The sequence below is a fragment of the Equus quagga genome, chromosome 11, assembly GCF_021613505.1.
Source record: "Equus quagga isolate Etosha38 chromosome 11, UCLA_HA_Equagga_1.0, whole genome shotgun sequence".
In the NCBI taxonomy this organism is placed as follows: Eukaryota; Metazoa; Chordata; class Mammalia; order Perissodactyla; family Equidae; genus Equus; species Equus quagga.
In genome coordinates this window covers 35231224-35249479 of record NC_060277.1, presented here as the reverse complement: position 1 = coordinate 35249479, position 18256 = coordinate 35231224, and the positions used below count along the sequence as shown (strand labels likewise).

At 39.6% G+C, this 18256-nt stretch overlaps 1 protein-coding gene across 1 annotated transcript in view; it reads left to right on the top strand.

The window, feature by feature from the left end:
* Window positions 1-18256, top strand: part of KLHL32 (kelch like family member 32) — a 190334-nt gene that overhangs the window by 119563 nt on the left and 52515 nt on the right. Inside the window, exon 6 of the mRNA XM_046677862.1 lies at window positions 16663-16878. Coding sequence (XP_046533818.1) covers window positions 16663-16878 — 216 coding nt within the window. The remainder of the gene's footprint in view (window positions 1-16662; window positions 16879-18256) is intronic.

Genomic DNA, 18256 nt, shown 5'->3' with positions numbered 1-18256 from the left:
ATTCACTGCTACACTGTGATCATGTCTACACTTCCTTACCTTCTATCATTCTTCAGTCCTGTTGAGCTCAGTCTCTGCCTTCATTACTCCTCAAAAGCTGTTCCAACAAAAGTCACCAAAGTTTCCTAATTGTCAAATGCAGCGGGCCTTCGATGGTGTCTTAATGTGAGCACTCCACAGCGTATCGACAGTGGTAGCTCCACTCTTTCCTACACCTCTTTACTCCAGACTCTTTCCTAGTTCTCCTCCTACTGCTTTTCTGTTCCTTTACAAGCTCTTCTTCCATCAGCTCCTTGAATATCCCTCCGGGCCTGGTGGCTCCAAGCTGATACCTTTCTCTTCTGCTCACATCATTCTCTTTCATCTATGTGAGAAAGATTGCTTATCACCTTCCCTTTTCTGAGCTCCAACCTGTTTGTTCAGCCAACATTTCCACTTGGCATCCCACACATACCTCAAATTCATCTTTGCCCAATCTCACACACCTGCTTCTCCTCCCCATCTTTGTTAAGGAACCATCCTTCCTATAGTAATGCAAACCAGGAACCTTGGCCTAATCTTATACTGCTCCGTGTTTTCATGAGTGCCGCTACGGTTAATTGGTTTAGCTTCTTAAGTAGCTCTCAAATATGCCTTCTCTTTCTCTTCGTTTTCACTGACATCATTCAGGTCTGATTATTCTTCCTGAACGTTCCTGCAGTAGCTCAACTATGCTCCCTGCCTGTTGTCTAACGCTAATTAATACTTTGCTGTACAATCTAAGTTACATTTCTGGCCCACAAAACAATTTCTTTCTCTAAAACCCAAGCTGGATCCCTGTCTCCTGGTTTCAGACTAGGTTTCCAACCTTGTCCTTTTTCTTTCTTGTCTCCCTGATGTGCCCTGTTCTTGTTGTACCCAAGGATTGGGTGTTTTATCGTCTCTAGGGCACTGCCAGTCAGCATTTCCTCTTGGATGTCCCACAGGCACATGAACTTTCTGACTGTGAACCCAAGCCAGAAACCCAGGAGTGATCCTAAAATCTCCCATCTCCTTGCACCTCACATACACTGTCACCAAGATCTTTCAACGCTACCCTCTAACTTTTTAAAAAAATACATATTTTTTAGAGCAGTTTTAGGTTCACAACAAAATTGAGAGGAAGATAATAGAGATTGTCTATATATCCCCTGCCCCAACATATGCTTCACCTTCCTCATTATCAATATCCCCTACCAGAGTGGTGCATTTGTTACAATTGATAAACCTGCACTGACACATCATTATCACCCAAAGTCAGTTGTTAACATTAGGGTTCACTCTTGATGTTGTCCATCTATCCTGTGGGTTTGGACAAATGTATAATTGGTGGACATGTATCCACCAGTATAGTATCATACAGAATAGTCTCACCGCCTTAAAACTACTCTGCCCTCTGCCGATTCATCCCTTCCTCTCCGCTCCCAAACCCTGGCAACCACTGATCTTTTTACTGTCTCCATAGTTTCGTCTTTTCCAGAATGTCATATAGTTGGTGTCATACAGTATGTAGCCTTTTCAGATTGGCTTCTTTCCCTTAGTAATATGTACTTAAGGTTCCTCCATATCTTTTTATGGCTCGGTAGCTCATTTCTTGATAGTGCTAAATAATATTCCGTTGACTGGATGTAGCACAGTTTGTTTATCCATTCGCCTACTGAAGGACATCTTAGTTGCTTCTATAACCATCCACGTTCAGGTTCTTGTGTGAACCTTCTTAGCTTTTTAAATCCCTCTCATTCTGTCTATTTCTATTGCCACTGTCTTATGGAAATCCCCATTACTTATTTCCTAGACTAAAGAAACTTCCTGCTAACCAATGAGCCTGACTTCACTCTTGTCCCACTCCAGTACTTCCACTAAAACTCTATTTAGTTGATTTTTTAAAAACTTAAAAAAATTCTATTTTATTGATTTTAAAAAAATAACACCCTGATCGTGTCACATTCTTGCTTTAAATCATTCGTTAGTGGTTCACCACAGCCTTCAGGATAGGGTTCGTTCCTCTTAATTTGGCTCGCAGGTCCCATCTTTATTGTGCAATTTCCTATCTCTTTACCCAGTTGTTTTTTTTTTTTAGCAATTTACTACCCACGTGCTATGCCACAGTCACTGTGAATTTCAGGCATTTCTCTTGTATCTAAACCTCCTTGTATGAAGCCTCTTTCTCTATGGATTATTCTTCCCTCGCTTTGTCGCTTTATAAATTCCTCTTTAACCTTCAAGTACTTTGCTCATGTGTTATCTCCTCTTCCAGAGTTGCCTGATCAATCCACCTAGTTGGAGTTAGATTTCCCTCCTCTTCATTAATTATGGGCAGTCTTCCAGGGTGCTGATCATGCCATATTGTTTGTGTTGATTTACTTATCTGTCTCCCCATGATAGAAGTTCATGTCCCAGAGTTATGTGACCTTGGGCAAGTTACTTAACCTCTTTGCCACCACTCCTCATCTGTCAAATGCAGATACAGTATCCTATATACAATCTACCTCGTAGGGGTGTTGGAGTATTCATGAGATAGTGCATGCAAAGTATCCTACAACGCAATGTCCTACCGCAGTAGGTGTCCTAGAAACCAGAGCCAGTAGAATAGAATCCTTCACCTGTGAATTCCTCTATTAATTCCACAGTTAACTTCCTACCCACTCCCCTCACTCCTATCTCCCTGCATTCCTGGAAATGTCATCAACTTTACTGCCTACTTCCAAACAACAACATATTGGACAAGTCTGTTTCTGAAAATTTGGGAAATAATCCCCATTCTGTAAAAGGTCTTTTTCTCTCTCAGCCACTTCTCTTTGATTTTGTAGAAGTGCAGGTACTGTTTTAGAAGAAAAAGTCACAAATAATTAAATGAAACATCACTTTCTCCCTGCCTCTGAAATGTGGAAACATCATGCTGAAATTGTACTTTAATAAATAGAAAAATCAACACTTTTAAAAGCAACGCTTTACGTGGTTGTGATGCTTTGAAGGTGGGAAATTTTGTTTTATTGTTTCCCCTCCCCTTCTTGTAGATAAAACTTATTGCCCCATCCTGATACATAGAATCCAAGAAAAAATTGAAAAAATCTTTCATTGCTAGCTCTAGTGCGTGGCAGTTGCTTAGAAACGCATGTTTGTGTGAGTTCCTTCTACATGTGCCAAGAGAGCTCCCTGTGATAGGAATTTTTTATAATAAAGTCGCATGGTGTCCTCAGCTCCCCTAACTAGGGGACATAAAAGCAGAGCATTTGTTTAAAGAAGAAAAATGTAAGTTATTCCTTACTAGGAGACTGCTGTCCCATACCTGCCTCCCTCCAGCTTTTTCCTTCCTAGACTTTTCCTCCACCCTGTTCTCACTCTATCCACAACTATCCTGTCGAGCAAACTGCTGACCTTCTCCCCACTGCACATTGAGGGACGTGTGCTCAGGCCCTGGGAGATGACTGCTTGTCTGTGTCCTTAATTCAGCTGCAAGTACCCTGGCCTCAGCCCCATACGTTCACTATAATGTTTGCCCACTTCAGAGGATGGGATGAGGGACTGGGGTCAGTTAGTTCTACTGCAAGAATAGATTTATGTAGGTTAGAGTCATTCCTTTCTTCACTCAGATGCGTTCTATCACTGCTTCTTAAACTTGACCCTGTGTAGGATCACCTGAATGGCTGGTTAAAACAGACTGCTGGACTCCATGCGCAGAGTTTCTGAGCCTGGAGGTCTGGGGATGAGCCTGAGAATCTGCATTCTAACAAGTTCCCAGGTGCTGCTGATGTTACTGGCCTGAGGACCGCAATTTGAGAACCACTGCTTTAGATGCTGTTGCCGCACCGTTTCACATCAATTACCTGCCTATTAAATTACTGATGTTCAGCTTTCAGAAGTGTCATCACCATTTGGATAAATTTGAACCGGTCCTAGTTTGTACTTATAAAAATATCAATGTTCTGTATCTTTCATTGCGTCCAAAATATTAAAAGCCAAAAGAATGCAGATTTGAAACAAACAAACAAAAACCCTTACAATCCTCATTCTTACGTATAATAATGATTAAGACAAATAGTCTATGTGGATAACAGAGAGATTGTTGAAAATCTGCAGAATTGGGCTAATTTTCAGCACTCTGACTTTGTGTACCAGAGCTAAGTACATATATTGATATAAATATGCATAGGATACAATTTGATTAAACAAACACAAAATATTAGCAGCAATTCAAAATATACAAGTATAAAACCCCAGCATCGTGACTACTGCTCTACTACCACTCTACTATTCTTTTTAAAAATTTTAACCTGATATTGCCTCTCATAGTTCAAACGTGGTTTGTGGTAATTGAAATTTTAGTTTTAAAGCCCTAGTTGCCCAGATAGACTATTTTCAATTAAAGAAAGAGTAGTATACGTTAATTTTCTCTATATAGCCCATAACTCAATGGTAATTGCCTGATGTGCTGAGGCAGCTTTAGTAAACTTTGCAGTAGCATTTTGTAGCACATGGTGACTAGGGCTGGAATTATTAGTTATTGATGATGGCTGTGTCTCTGTGCTTTCCTACTGGATTTCCAGCTTACTGCAGACTTTCCCAAAGAACAATATAAAATTATGCATGAGCCTTGGATATTATGCATACAATTGATTATGAAAATGTACTAGTAACCTAATTGTAGAATTCCTCTGTTATACAGCACAAATATTTAAATAGACCTTCAAAGACTCCAAGAATTAGAGCATGCTGGGGTTTTTTACTTGTATATTTTGAATTGCTGCTAATATTTTGTGTTTGTTTAATCAAATTGTATCCTATGCATATTTATATCAATATATGAATTATATACATAGTTGCACACAGTTGTCCAGATATATTTATATGTTTGTATGCAAATATACCTATACTTCTCTATATATTTATACAGATAAAAATATCTGGTTTTACATTATTTTATCATATCACAAGTAATCTGGCTGCATTGTTGATGAATTGCTCATTTTTTTCTTCCATAACAATTAGCTTTATCCTATCGATTCTAATATAAGATATTATGGAGAAAACTCACAGATCCCTTTACATACATGATATACATGATAATCTTTTTCCTACATGATTCATTCCCAAAGCTATTAAAAGATTTGGTTTTCGTTATTTGTTTGTTTGTTTCAACATGTTCCAAAGGGCCGGCCCTTCAGCACACATCCACAACAAAGCCCTTTATGTTGCTTCCTCTAGTCCTGGAGTGCAGTCCTTTTCTGCAGCACCAGGTCGTGTAGTCACGTAAGACCTTGATTTATAACTAGGTTGTAATCCAAATAGGAAACAGGTGGAATCACAACTGGGTATGGTGCCTTGGATATTAATGGCTTGGCTCAGCGGTGGAATTTCTAAAGCAGTATACACTTTTTTTGCCTTAATTATGCATTCATTAAAAGCTTTTATACCCAACAGAATAAAGTAAATATTTTTTGATCTCCATAGTGTGCTCCCAGACTGTAGATTTGCACAGCAGGGTCTTGATAATCTGAATAAATTGTGTTTCCCCAAGGAGTTTATCTTTCAAATAAGGTCATAAAGAAATGCAGCTCCTCCATCCTTAGATTTCTCCGTGTGCCTTTTCTGCTACATGTAATATAGAGCATGGGAACCAGAGTATATTATAGTAATACATACTTGGTGACGGTCCGGTATAATGTCTCATCTGTTCTCCTTGTTTATCTCTGGTGAAGTGATTTTTAAGTACAAAAGAAATGAATGATTTTATGTGACAACTGTGATTTTTCACTTATATTTGTAGAAAAACAGAGTCCATATTAGACATTCAGTGCTTTCTTCTCTTCACTCATCTGTGAATGAAACTCATGGAATATACAAAGCTATAGTTTAAGCAATGTTGATAGCATTTTTAAAAGGGAATAATAGTAACAATGATAGCTACTGTATGTTGACCATCTACTATGTGGAAGGCACTTTAATATATTTTTGGGAATCCTTATCACGGATCACTTTTCCCATTTTTCAGATGAGGGAATTAGACTCAGAGAAGTTAACCACTTGCTGAGGCAATCCAGATGGCTCACCCCCAATCATGTGATTTTCCTACAACTCCAAACTAATGATATAACTAGTTCCTTGTCCCCACAACTTACAACCTAGTGAAAGAGACAGGGAAAATATAAAATTATAAACCCAAGTAAATAGCCAGTTGAACTTATGATCTTTCTGAGCCATAAAGATGACAATACACTTGATACAAATGGTAGTCTAAAAATGGCATACGATTGTGAAAAGTTGGGGCAATAACTTGTTTTTCTCTCTCTCTCTTTTTGGGCTGCCCTATTTATCTCAAGTGTGGAAAACCTTCTAGGCATGTACTTTTAGATATTTTCACTTATTTAAATATTAAAGTATTTAATAAATTTATTAAATATTTAATAAATTCTTTAAATTTTAAAATATTAAGAATATTTTAAATGTTTTAGAGGAGCAGGAGAATCTATGTTTTGTTGTAAACAAGGAAATAAAAGTTGAATTTTTATAAGTCTGACATTCTTTCTTCAATCCCACTATCCATCAATCAAAATTGACTGAGTAGCCACTTTGTGCAAGACAGGAAGATGTAAAGAAATACAGACACAGTCTGCACCTTTATGCACAGCTGGGGAGAAAAGTGTATAACCACTGGCAAAGGATTAAACTAATGATACAAGTAGTTCCTGCAATTAGAAGTCGGAAGAGAGAACAATCCTTCCAGCTGGAGTGGCCTGGCTTTTTTAGGAAGTGGCATCTGCTCTTGATTGTCCCCCCTACCCCAAGAAGGGAAGAGTATTTATAATACGGAACTTCCCATTTCGTCTCAGCTTGTTAAAGTCTGTTGAATAAAACAGTCCTTAAATGCTTCACAAACAATGACCATTTGTGACAAGGATTCTTAGGGTTCCCCTTAGGGTCTAAAGGAAAATCGTGAGCATTCAGTCCCACTTGATAATGTTTGATCTATTTTTGGCACAGCATGGACATATGTATTTCCGGTTGTCACTAAGAGAAGTAAGGTTCTTACACCAAGACGAGTAAGGTTCTTTTTTAACATTCTGGGAAGGGAAACAAACCAACAGGTGAAAACTCAGAAGACCCAAGATTTACTATGGAAGCCAGGCCTGATGCCCCTGGCGTCACAAGTGGGCCTTCCACCATATTTACCAATTGTATGAAAAACCTGATATGTAGTTAGCATCAAGAGAGAATTTCTTAAGCTCAGATCAAACATTTGAGAGCACTTTTCTCATTTAATTTTGGAGTTCTGTTCATTTTGCCCAATTATAAAAATCATACTTATACCCAAACTATCATTTCCTCTTTTCATTTGAAGTCATGGATTTGCTTTTCTTTTTTGAAACTTTTAAAAATGTTTTGCTTTCTTTCAGATTCATAATCCAACAGATATTTTTAAATTACAATCTGTGATAAAGGCATTATGATTAGCATTGTACAGGATACAAAAAGCATAGATGTAAAACCTGCTTTTTACTAATTTCCTAGGAACAGTTTTACTTGTTGGAAGATATAGGCATGAATAGCTTAGGGACATCTTAGTTTGTGTGTCACAGGAGACTTGAAGTGGGAAGCATTAGGATTCAGTCGGTGACAAAGAGCTTCATATTTACTACATCTTACTTGGTATTTCATCCCCATAAGCAGCCAATGCAATGTTTTTATCTAACTTTTAGTTAACTTTGCTGAAAATCAAATAATTCTGGTTTTATACTCAGAGTGGGTCTATCAGTCTATTTGGTGTAGATTTGGGAGTAGTTTTTTAAAAAAGATTTCTTGACTTCCATAAGAAGGGTGACTTGTCATTTAGAGGAGTCCTCAAAATATGATGTAATGTCAACATTTTATAATAGAACTTCAAGTTTCGTGGATGCTATTGCATGATGGGCATAGAAACCACTATCTCTCCTGACTATCCTTATCTGTAATAAATTATTGACATGTGGCAATTGAGGTGACATTTTCAAGGGGGGGGTTTAGTGAAGGGCATCAATAATGGGAAATGTATGATCATAATTATAAAGGTAAAATACAGCATTGTTAAAATAGTCACATCTGTTGAGCATTATTACCTAAAAAAATCTGGAATCCCGTTCAATTTGGTCATCTTAGAGGGGGCAATACTCAGGAAGTCAAAAAAGCTTTAGTTTTATTTTAACCTTGAGAGAAGTTGTTTGTTATCTTGAACACAAGTCATTGTTTTCCATACTGATAGTACAGGTTGTTGATGCTTATTTTTGTTTCACAAGTCAGTAATGTTCTCAGAACTAGATGAGGCAACAAGAGAAAGAGGTGTTATTAAGGCCATGTTTTGCATGGGTATACTTAGTGTTAAATTGAAGGATCTCCATCGGATTTCCAAATCTTTGTTTAACAAGAACTCCTAGATTTAAGGAAGAGTATTTGTGGGACAGATATTGGGGATAGTCTACATTTCACATAATCACAAGACAACAAATATTTTCTGTGTTCTGTATAATTCCTGTGCCAGGGCTATGATTAAACTGCAGTGCTGGATGGGCAAGAGGTTACTGACGGTCAGGTCAGGGCACACATGGGTGTGGCTGAAACAAAGATAGACTATGTGTTAGAAATATGCATTCTTGATTCTCAGCTTGTATCTCTATTTTTTTTTTTTCCTTAAGGATTGGCACCTGGGCTAACAACTGTTGCCAATCTTTTTTTTTTTTTTCTGCTTTATTTCCCAAACCCCCCTGGTACACAGTTGCATACCTTAGTTGCAGGTCCTTCCAGTTGTGGGATGTGGGACGCCGCCTCAACGTGGCCTGACGAGCGGTGCCACGTCCGCGCCCAGGATCCGAACCCTGGGCCGCGGCAGCGGAGCGTGCAAACTTAACCACTCGGCCACGGAGCCGGCCCCTGTATCTCTATTCTTACACATCAAGACACATCTCTTGGCTGTGGCATACATAAGCTAGGCTGTTGTTATGTGCAATGTATATGTAGACCCCAGCTATAATGCTATATACATTTTTCTCCCATTCAAGAAAGTATATTAGAATGCAAGTAAGTCTGGGTGATATTAGTTCAGGGATAGGCTTAAACCTGTCCTAAATTATAAAATAAAGAAAGTCTTTTATGAACTTTGGTCACTAATTATTAGTATCTGCTTAACTGAGATATTGAGAGACACCTCCTAATCGATGGCTCATGACTCTGCTGCAGATGAGAAGCACCAGGGATATGACAAAGGCTGACACTTCTCATCTCTTGCTGCCCGCCCCCCCCCCCCCCCCGGTTTAGGAAGAGTGGTAGAAGGACCACAGCATTTACCCACAGCCCCAAAACTGCCCTGTTTGCTCCCACTCACCACCTGATAATTTGCTTCATGAATGTCATTACACTTGAATATAACCCAAAATAAGATAGTATTAGCCTTTCTCATGCTTTCTTTTCCCTACCATATTCAGTAGTTAGTCTGAGAACAACAATTTTAATGATCTAATTAGGGGACTGGCCACACAGACTGAATTTGGGGGAATATATAAGGTTTCAGAATCATTGCACATGGAAAACTGGTGTTTATTCCATAGGCAATGTAGTACTGGGGACACATTTTATGGCTCTTCTTCTGTTATTTAACTTGTCATTCACACTATAAGAAACAAATAGAAGGGAAGAGAGAAGCCAAATAGCCCTGAACCAAAGGAAAATAAATACTATTTTAGAAGATTTCCCCAAAGAACAACAATGTATGCACCATAATTCTGAATAGAAACTAAATTTCAAGTGAGAAGCAGTGTGACAGAAATGAAACCTTTTTAGGAAAAAAGAAAAAGATTTTCCTTTTACTCAAGAGAGTTTCTTGTTGCTGAGCTATAATTTCCATTCAGAACCACTGCTTCTACCTGGGTCCTTGGGTTTTTAAGTCACAGAATGTACAGAATGGAGACAATCTCACAATTAGGACAAAGTGTCACTTGAAATGGTACTTTGATCTGAATACCCAATTGATAGAGGAAATAATTCTCTCTTGGAGTGAAAAAGAAGTTTTGGATGGATTGAAATATATTTTTTTTTCACAGCAGAGCTATTATATTGCACTTGTCCATTAACACTTTCAACTCTAGTCATTATTACCAATTTTCCCACTAGGAAAACTGAATGGCCACTGGTTTTGCCTTTGTGTATATGTATAGGAAGGCCATAAAAAGGGAAGACAAGGGAGGCTGATGAGGTATGAAGAATGGCCCAATTTGAATGATATTCAGAATTGGGTAGAGATATTGGAAAGATGTGGCCTGCTCTGTTTTTGCTAAGTTGTAAGTAAACAGAAAAAGATCATGGACGTTCTTTCAATAAACTCATATGTATTGAGCATCTGCTTCCTGCTAGATACCAGGGACACAATACAATCCTTAGCACCAAGGAGCTTGGATTTAGTAAACAGATCTGTAATCAAAGGGCACTTACAGTGACAAGTGCTGTGCTGGAAATCTGCAGGGGGCAGTGTGGAGACTCAAAGGTGGAAGTGTTCAATTCGACCTGAACCAGGGAAGCTGAGCAGGTGAGATGGGTTCATACATTCAGCAAGCGTGGCCTGAGCCCCTACCATGCGCCCAGTACTGTTTAAGGCACTAGGGATCCAGCAGTGAATCAAACAGACAGGTCCTTCCTTCCATAGAACTTACTTATTGGGGGCTGGGGGTGAGGGACAAACACACTACAAACTAGTAGGTAAATGTCAAAGATAATTACAGATAGTGATGAGTGCTAAAAGCAAATGAAAAGGAGTAATGTGATAGAGGGTGGCGTGGAGAGGAAGAGGGACTTGCTAATTTAGATGGGATGGTCAGATAGAACCATGGAAATGTGATTTCTCATCCATAGGAATTTTGCATATGCTGCTTCCTCTGTTTGGAACATTCCCCTTGCAATCCCATCACTATCCTGTTTTAAAATGTAGGTTTTATTATTATTCAGGTACAGTGAAGCCAACAGATCGGGAGACAACTGCCATTGAAAATATACTTTGTTACTCTCAGTTCCCAAGAGGAAGGGGCATGCATAGCAAGCAGGGCCATAGGGGGAAGCACCAGGGTCAGTCAGGAGGTAGAAGGGGTGAGGGGAAAGCATGGGTAAGAGCCTTTATTGTGGCTTCTGTGGGAAAGGCAAGACAAGGCAGGATAAGCAGACTTATGATTGGCTTAGTTTGAATGGTTTAAGCAGGCTCTATGGTATATGGGCTGTCTCTAGTTGTCTACTACTTGACCCTGGGATGGCTTGGGCAGAGGAATATTGACACCTGGAATGTAGAAGCCAGATAGAGGAGGTGGTTCAGATTATGGGCTCTTGGTTGGTTAGTTTGCAAATGAAGGATGCACTCCTGGGGGAATTGTTCGCTATCTCTAAAAACTGGCTAGCCCAGTGAGTCCCCAGCTGCCAGAGCATCAAGAATACAGAAAATAAGAAAATATGGTTAATACACATCCCTACCCCACCCTTTCCCGAGTTAACATCTGCTCTTCCTTTAGCCATCAGCTCTGTGTGGTTTCTCTGTACAGCCTTTACTAAGTTTCTGTTTAAGGTCAAATTGCCCATTATGGACATTCATAGCCCTATATTCTACTGTCTGTAGCCTTTACCTCAGTTATAGTTTTCCATTTATTTGTAATATATTTTGATTAAGGCTAGCTGTTCCAATAGACTATATACTCCATGAGGCCTAGGACTTGCCTGTTTTTCCTTGTCATTGTATTCCCAGTGCCTGCTGTGGTCCTGGCATGTGATGTAGGACCACACCCGTAGACCACTGAAATGGCTGAAGCCAAGCCAGGGTGGATGAAACTGTTACACTACAGGGTAAGGAGGTCAGCAGGGCCCCCTTCATGGAAGGCTATGCAATGTTATTGAGTTTGAACTTTTTCCCAAAAGCAAATGGGAACCTATTAACAGGTTTTAAACAGGTGATCAGTACGGTCAGATTCTTGTAAAAGGAGAGGATTGAGAGTTTGATGCTGGAGGCAGGAATGGCGATTCAGGACCCTGTTGCAGGAAGTCTGGATAGAAAATGATGAGGAACAGAACAAGAAATGCTAAGGAGGAAGAGCAAAGAGGAATTGGTGTCTGACTGGCTGTGAGGGAGGAATACGGGCCGCCTTGGGGAACTTGAAGTGGGTGGCTGGATATGATCATTCTCTAAGAGAGGGTATACAGGAGAAGATGCAATTTAGCAGAAAATAAGTTCAGTGTAGATGTGTTTAGCTCAGCATGGCTTACGAGGGAGGTTTGGGCTAGATATCTAGATGTGGAGGCCTTAACATGTAATCAGTTTATAACTGAATTGTATGGTTTTTGGCTGTCCTCTTTTTCCCTGACGTAATGGTGTAACTTAAAATAGACTTTGATATCTAAAGGGACCACATTTTTCATTTTGACCACCTTTCCTTAGTGATGAATCAGGGTTTATGGATGCCAAACAACAATGCTCAAATATCCTTTCTTGTTCCTTACTCGCCAAATCTACTGCCTACTTTCCATATGCTAAGCTGTGTGGTAAGTGCTTTTCATGCATTATCTCCGTGGCAACTCTATAAGCTGAGTGAACTCTCCATTTTGTATATGGGGAATAACAGAGGTTCAGTGATTGGCCCAAGGTCATGGCCAACAGTAAGTGTTGGGGCTGGATTTGAACAAGGTCTACCTGATTCTATGGCTCTCGCTCTTCTCCACCAATCTGGGTTGCCTCCAAGTGCCTGTGGCTGTTGACGGTTTGTTCTGCCCCTGAATGCAATTATTCTTGCTCTTTCTCTGATATATAAAAGACTTCTTTCAAAAAGTCTAGAAGTATATCTACAAAAACATTAACAGTGATTATCTCTGCATGGAGAAATATGATTTTTGTTTTCTTTCTATGCTTTGTATTTCCTGAATTTTATGAAATGATCATTTGTTACTTCTTATAACCAGAAACATAATGGTACTATTTCCATAACAGCAATGATTTTTTTTTCTATGCACAGTATTATAGGTAGGCATTTAGTGCAATTTAACCATTGCTTCCTACCTCCCCCCCATCACTTTAATGGGAATCCTTAAAAGCAGCATTATTGTCGATTATTTTGCTTACACATAGTCTTAGCCAAAAGGACAAGAAGTGATGATTTTGCTTGAAGCTCACAAAGCCCATCTGACCTGATAGAAGGAATGTCTATTGTGACATCAGTGAAGGTTGTTTTCCTTTTTTTCCCTCAACTTCCCACTTTGTACAGTTTAACTACTGAGGTGCTAAGGATGTGTGGTAAGGGAAATGGAAAACTTTGATGTGTAGAAAGCCCTGGATATTTGGGGAAATTCGGTTTTTAAGCAGAAGAGAGGAGAAATGAAAAGGTGAAGATAGGGAGCAGACTTTGCACTGATGTTTCTCTTGTACGCAAATGTGAGTCAGTTCGGTTCCTCTTTGCCGTTCAGTTAGCCATCAGCCCTTGTCCACTTAGCCTTCTTAGTTCTGCACTAATATGAAATGCTTTGTTAGATTGGATTTGGGGGTTATATAAAATTATGCCCTTAGGAAACGAAAACGTTTCAGGACTGTGGAAGCAGGCGTTTAACAATTGCCTTCAAAAGAAACACAGCAGAAAAGAAGCACAAGTTTCAAAACTCTTCCATTAAGTCAAATTAATTCTCTGGTTCTACGTTGTTTAATTGGCCTGCTTTTAAATTGCCCGCTTTTAATCAGAAGAAACCCAGTATCTTAAAGATGCTTAATAAAGAATATTTGATTTCTGCTACATAATCCGGTCCCAAGCTCATAGTCGTATAAACCTTTTTGGCAGAGCAAGTGGGAAAAACCCTTGTTTCTGAGCTGTGGAGGAACTTTGTGGAGCTTGGTTGTTTCTGCTTCTGCCCGTGCTCATCTCTCTGTGCTGGGAGGCTGGGTGCTGCCTTGAGACCTTGAGCCGTGCCTTGGGCATGTGCTGGGGCACCTGAAAGGCACTGACCCCCCCACACTCCACCCCGTCACATCATGCTTCTGGGGGACCGCAGAGTAGTTTACTGGGACACTGAAATTGTATCCAGAGCCCTGCAGCAGTCAAACTTGCTTCATAGATGTCCTGGCCAGAAGTAATTTATTCATCTCAAGGTGATGGTCCTGCAGTTCACTATGGAAGCTCTTTGTGCGAGGATTACACCTTCTTTCCTGCCAGAGCAGAATTTACCAATGCTAAAAAGTCAGATTTGGAGAACAAATTTAAACATGTCTTGAAAAAAATTGGTGCTGGAGTCAAAATCTTCAGTATTCTTTAATAAAATCTGCTGAATGGGAAGGCAGGATATTTTGACTGAATGGCTGTGAGTGGACCCTTGGGTGCTTGAGTGGCAATGGATTTTAGTGGTCATCTGTAGTCAACTTCATTTTGAAGATAAGCATTGGTTCCTTTTCAATTGTGTTGGCAAACAGAGCTATTAAGAGCCAGAATCTTATGGCTGGTTCCTGAAGTCATCTAGCTTGACTCCTGTTAGGAATATAATTAAAGTGTCATCTCCCACAAAAGAAATAGGACCTAACGTAAAAGAAAATTAATCAGGTAGCTGTGATGATGAGGCAGCTGTTACTTGGAGAGCTGTTTTTATAATTTCTTTATTGTACGTTTTATTATTTAGATCAGCCTTATCCAGTAGAAACATAATGGGAGACACATGTAATTTTAAATTTTCTAGTAGCTGCATTAAAAAAAGTAGAAAGAAACAGCTGAAATTAATTATAATAATATGTTTAACCCATTATATCCAGAATACTATTATTTCAACATATAATCAATATGAAACTTATTAATGAGATGTTTTACATTCTATTTTCCTTACTCCTTGCATTCGGTAATTTAACAATTATAGCACTTCTCAGATCAGACTAGCCACGTTTCAGGTACTCAGTAGCCACATGTGCTAGTGGCTACCATGTTACACAGTATAGAGTTAGAACATATTACTTTAAACTTTCAAATGTTATAGAAACAAATACATTAGAATATGAATATTTTAGAAAGTGTTCTTAATACTCTTAGATAACTAGAAAAGGGGAGAAGTGTGTTGAAAATTACTTAAATAGATCAATGAAGGAAAATAGCTATCTAATGGTATTCTGCATTCCTTAAGTTACTGGAAAATATTGCTCACGTATTAATAATTATAAGATATGTTAAGTGAAATTAGCCAGACAGAGAAAGACAAATACTGCATGGTTTCAGTGATGTCTGGAAGATAAACATGCAGATAACAGATTTGTGGTTACCAGACAGGAAGGGGCTGGGGGGTGGGTAAAAGGGGTAAAGGGGCACATATGTATGGTGATGGATAAAAATTAGACTACAAGGGAGCTGGCCCGGTGGCATAGTGGTTGAATTCACGTGCTGCACTTTGGCAGCCCGGGGTTTGCAGGTTCAGATCCTGGGTGTGGACCTATGCACCTCTCATCAAGCCATGCTGTGGCGGTATCCCACAAACAAAATAGAGGAAGGTTGACACAGATGTTGGCTCAGGGCCAATCTTCCTTACCCCCCCTCCCCTCAAAAAAAAAATTAGACTGCGGGTGGTGAGCAGTATGCAGTCTATACAGAAACTGATAAATAATAATGTACACCTGAAATTACATGATGTTATTAACCATTATGACCTCTATAAAATAATTGAAAAAAAATAACAATTACAAGTTAAAAACGAGGGGAAACTAGGACACAGCCTACTCTTATTCTACTTGAAATAGGTAAGTCTCCTATCAGCAAACCTGTGTGCCCATTCTGATTCTTGCAGAGTTATGAGACAGAGGCTCCACAGGAGTCATGGGTCTCTGGGGGTATTATCTTAGAGCCCTGGCTAAGAGCTTGAGGACTTGTAGAGACAGGTAAAATCCCCCCAAATGAAGCATTGCTACAAGAGCTCTTTAAAAAAGGAGGGGAAGATTGCCGTAGATGGTCTGAAGTTGTGAAGTTAACAAAAAAGAAAGAACAATTATAAATCGTCCATGTCAGATGGGTTCGATATAGAATTATTTGGGTGAGGAGTCTTTTCTGTGAGATTTCTTCGTTTCCTGAGACCTTCAGTGTGAAAATCTGTTTTTGAAATTTCATTAAGTCAAGATGGGTTGTTTTTACTCGAAGATGAACTTAATTTGAAGTTTTGGAGAAGGAGTAGGGTCGGTCTATCTTCATATAGTTTCATCTAATCCTGACTCCCTCTCTGCCTGTCCTCACATTATCTTTAGCAGAAAAAACTAATCACCCGTGAGATGTAAAATATGGCAAGGGTAGAAAAATTAATGCTTTTCATTTGTAAAATGTTTCTTAAACGTTTCAAAGTAACATTTCAGCCAATGAAACCAGAAACCGCTTTCAATCCCTTTATTAAGCTGTTTTTAAGCATATGGGTTTTAAGAGGGGCAAAGTGAGGAAAAATGATGAATTCTAGAACAGCGGTTCTGTGCCCAGAGCCTTAGAATTGAGGGTTTTTGTGGTTTTCTGACATTATCAGTGGGTTGCAGTCCCCTTTCTCCCCCTCCTGCCATGCAGACCTGAGTCAGTCAGTCTGAATTTCTTGCCTGCTCTTTTTTGGATTGATTTCTAAGAGATCTTTTTTTTTTCCCATTTTTATTTCTTTGGCACCCAGGAATTAAATAGCTTTAATTACTTGGATCTGTACAGACTTGCTGACCTCTTTAACCTCACTTTGTTGGAGAAAGCAGTGATCGATTTCTTAGTGAAACATCTCTCAGAACTCCTGAAGAGTCGCCCGGAAGACGTTCTAATGCTTCCTTATTGTCTGCTTCAGGAGGTCCTCAAGAGCGACCGCCTGACCTCGCTGAGTGAAGAGCAGATCTGGCAGGTAAGGGCGCTCGGCATGGGTCCTCTCTTGGCGTGGAGAAGGCATGAAATGATTAAAAGTTAACCGATTGAGAAACAATGACAACTCTTTTCCCTGGTTTGGTCCTGATCGGAGTCGGAGTCTTGGAAGTCACGCTCCCTTAATGGGCAAGTGATTGGAGAACACCAGCCCTTGAGGCTCGAGGCCTCAGCTGTTGGTTTAACTCAGGGAATCGCAGGTGAGATTCCTCAGACCCTCCCCGCGGCTTCCAGAGCCTAAGGTGTTTACATGAGAGAGAGCCAAGGGCTTTTATTCCCCGATAACAATAGTTTCTCAAACTGTATAGGAGAAGAATGGATTGTAAAGTGATATTTATGTATGTTTAAGACCAATGGAATCAGAATAAATTCTGGGCTTTCCTGTAAACAATTCAGAGCCGTTTCTTTGTTGGAGTAGAGAGCAGCTGGGACCTTAAATGAAACGAAGCTATTTTTGCACTGCAGTGGAAAAATCTCCCTCCTTAGTTCATTCTGCATTCATTGCTATTTTCCTAAGCCCTGCCTTTTCGCCTGACATAGCATTCTTTTCAAATATCCTTTGTCTAGAGGACAGGAGGACGTTTTGTGTTTTCAAGTTGATTATTCAGTTTAAATCCATTTCTGCTCATCCCCAGTGACTATCCTTGAACAATCCACATGATGTCTCTGGGAAACAGTCACAGCCCATCTTCTCCCCTTCATCTTACCCTGTCTGTCTTACTCTCTGAAGCACTGGCTAGTCGTCTTGTTGCTTAGGGCACCCATACCTTCAAGATTTCATGATTGTTTGAAAAATATTTATATGTAGTTTATCAGGGAAGGTGCGAAGTCTTCTACTAGCTGAGGGAGCAGTGAGTACCCTGTATCTTAACAAATGACTTTCAGAGAGTACTTTAATTTGGCCAAAACAGAGTCATAGGTGGCTGTTAACTATCCAGCATCTGACTCAACTGATTAATGATTTTCTTGATGCCTTTCTCCCTTATTTCTTTTTTTGTCTTACCCTAATCAGCAACTTCCCTCTTCTTGTTGATTCCACCAGTGAGGATAATAAAAAACTGCAGTGTACTGAGGGCCTTTTAGGACCCAGGCTCTTTGCAAACTTATTGACTTATCATTGCAACAAGCCTGAAGGTTGGCTTTTATCACGCCGTCTTCCAGATGAGCAAAATGAGGCTTCAGTGTCTTGCTTAGGGTTACAGAGCAGAGCCAGCCTTCAAATCCAAGTCTGCTCACACCTGACCCCATCTCTCCAGGATTCCACACTGTCTTAACAAAGAAAATAGAAAGGAAAAAAACAAGCCGTAAATTTTTCTGCTTTCTCATAATGTTTGTTCAGGCAGAGGTCAAAGGTGTAAGGT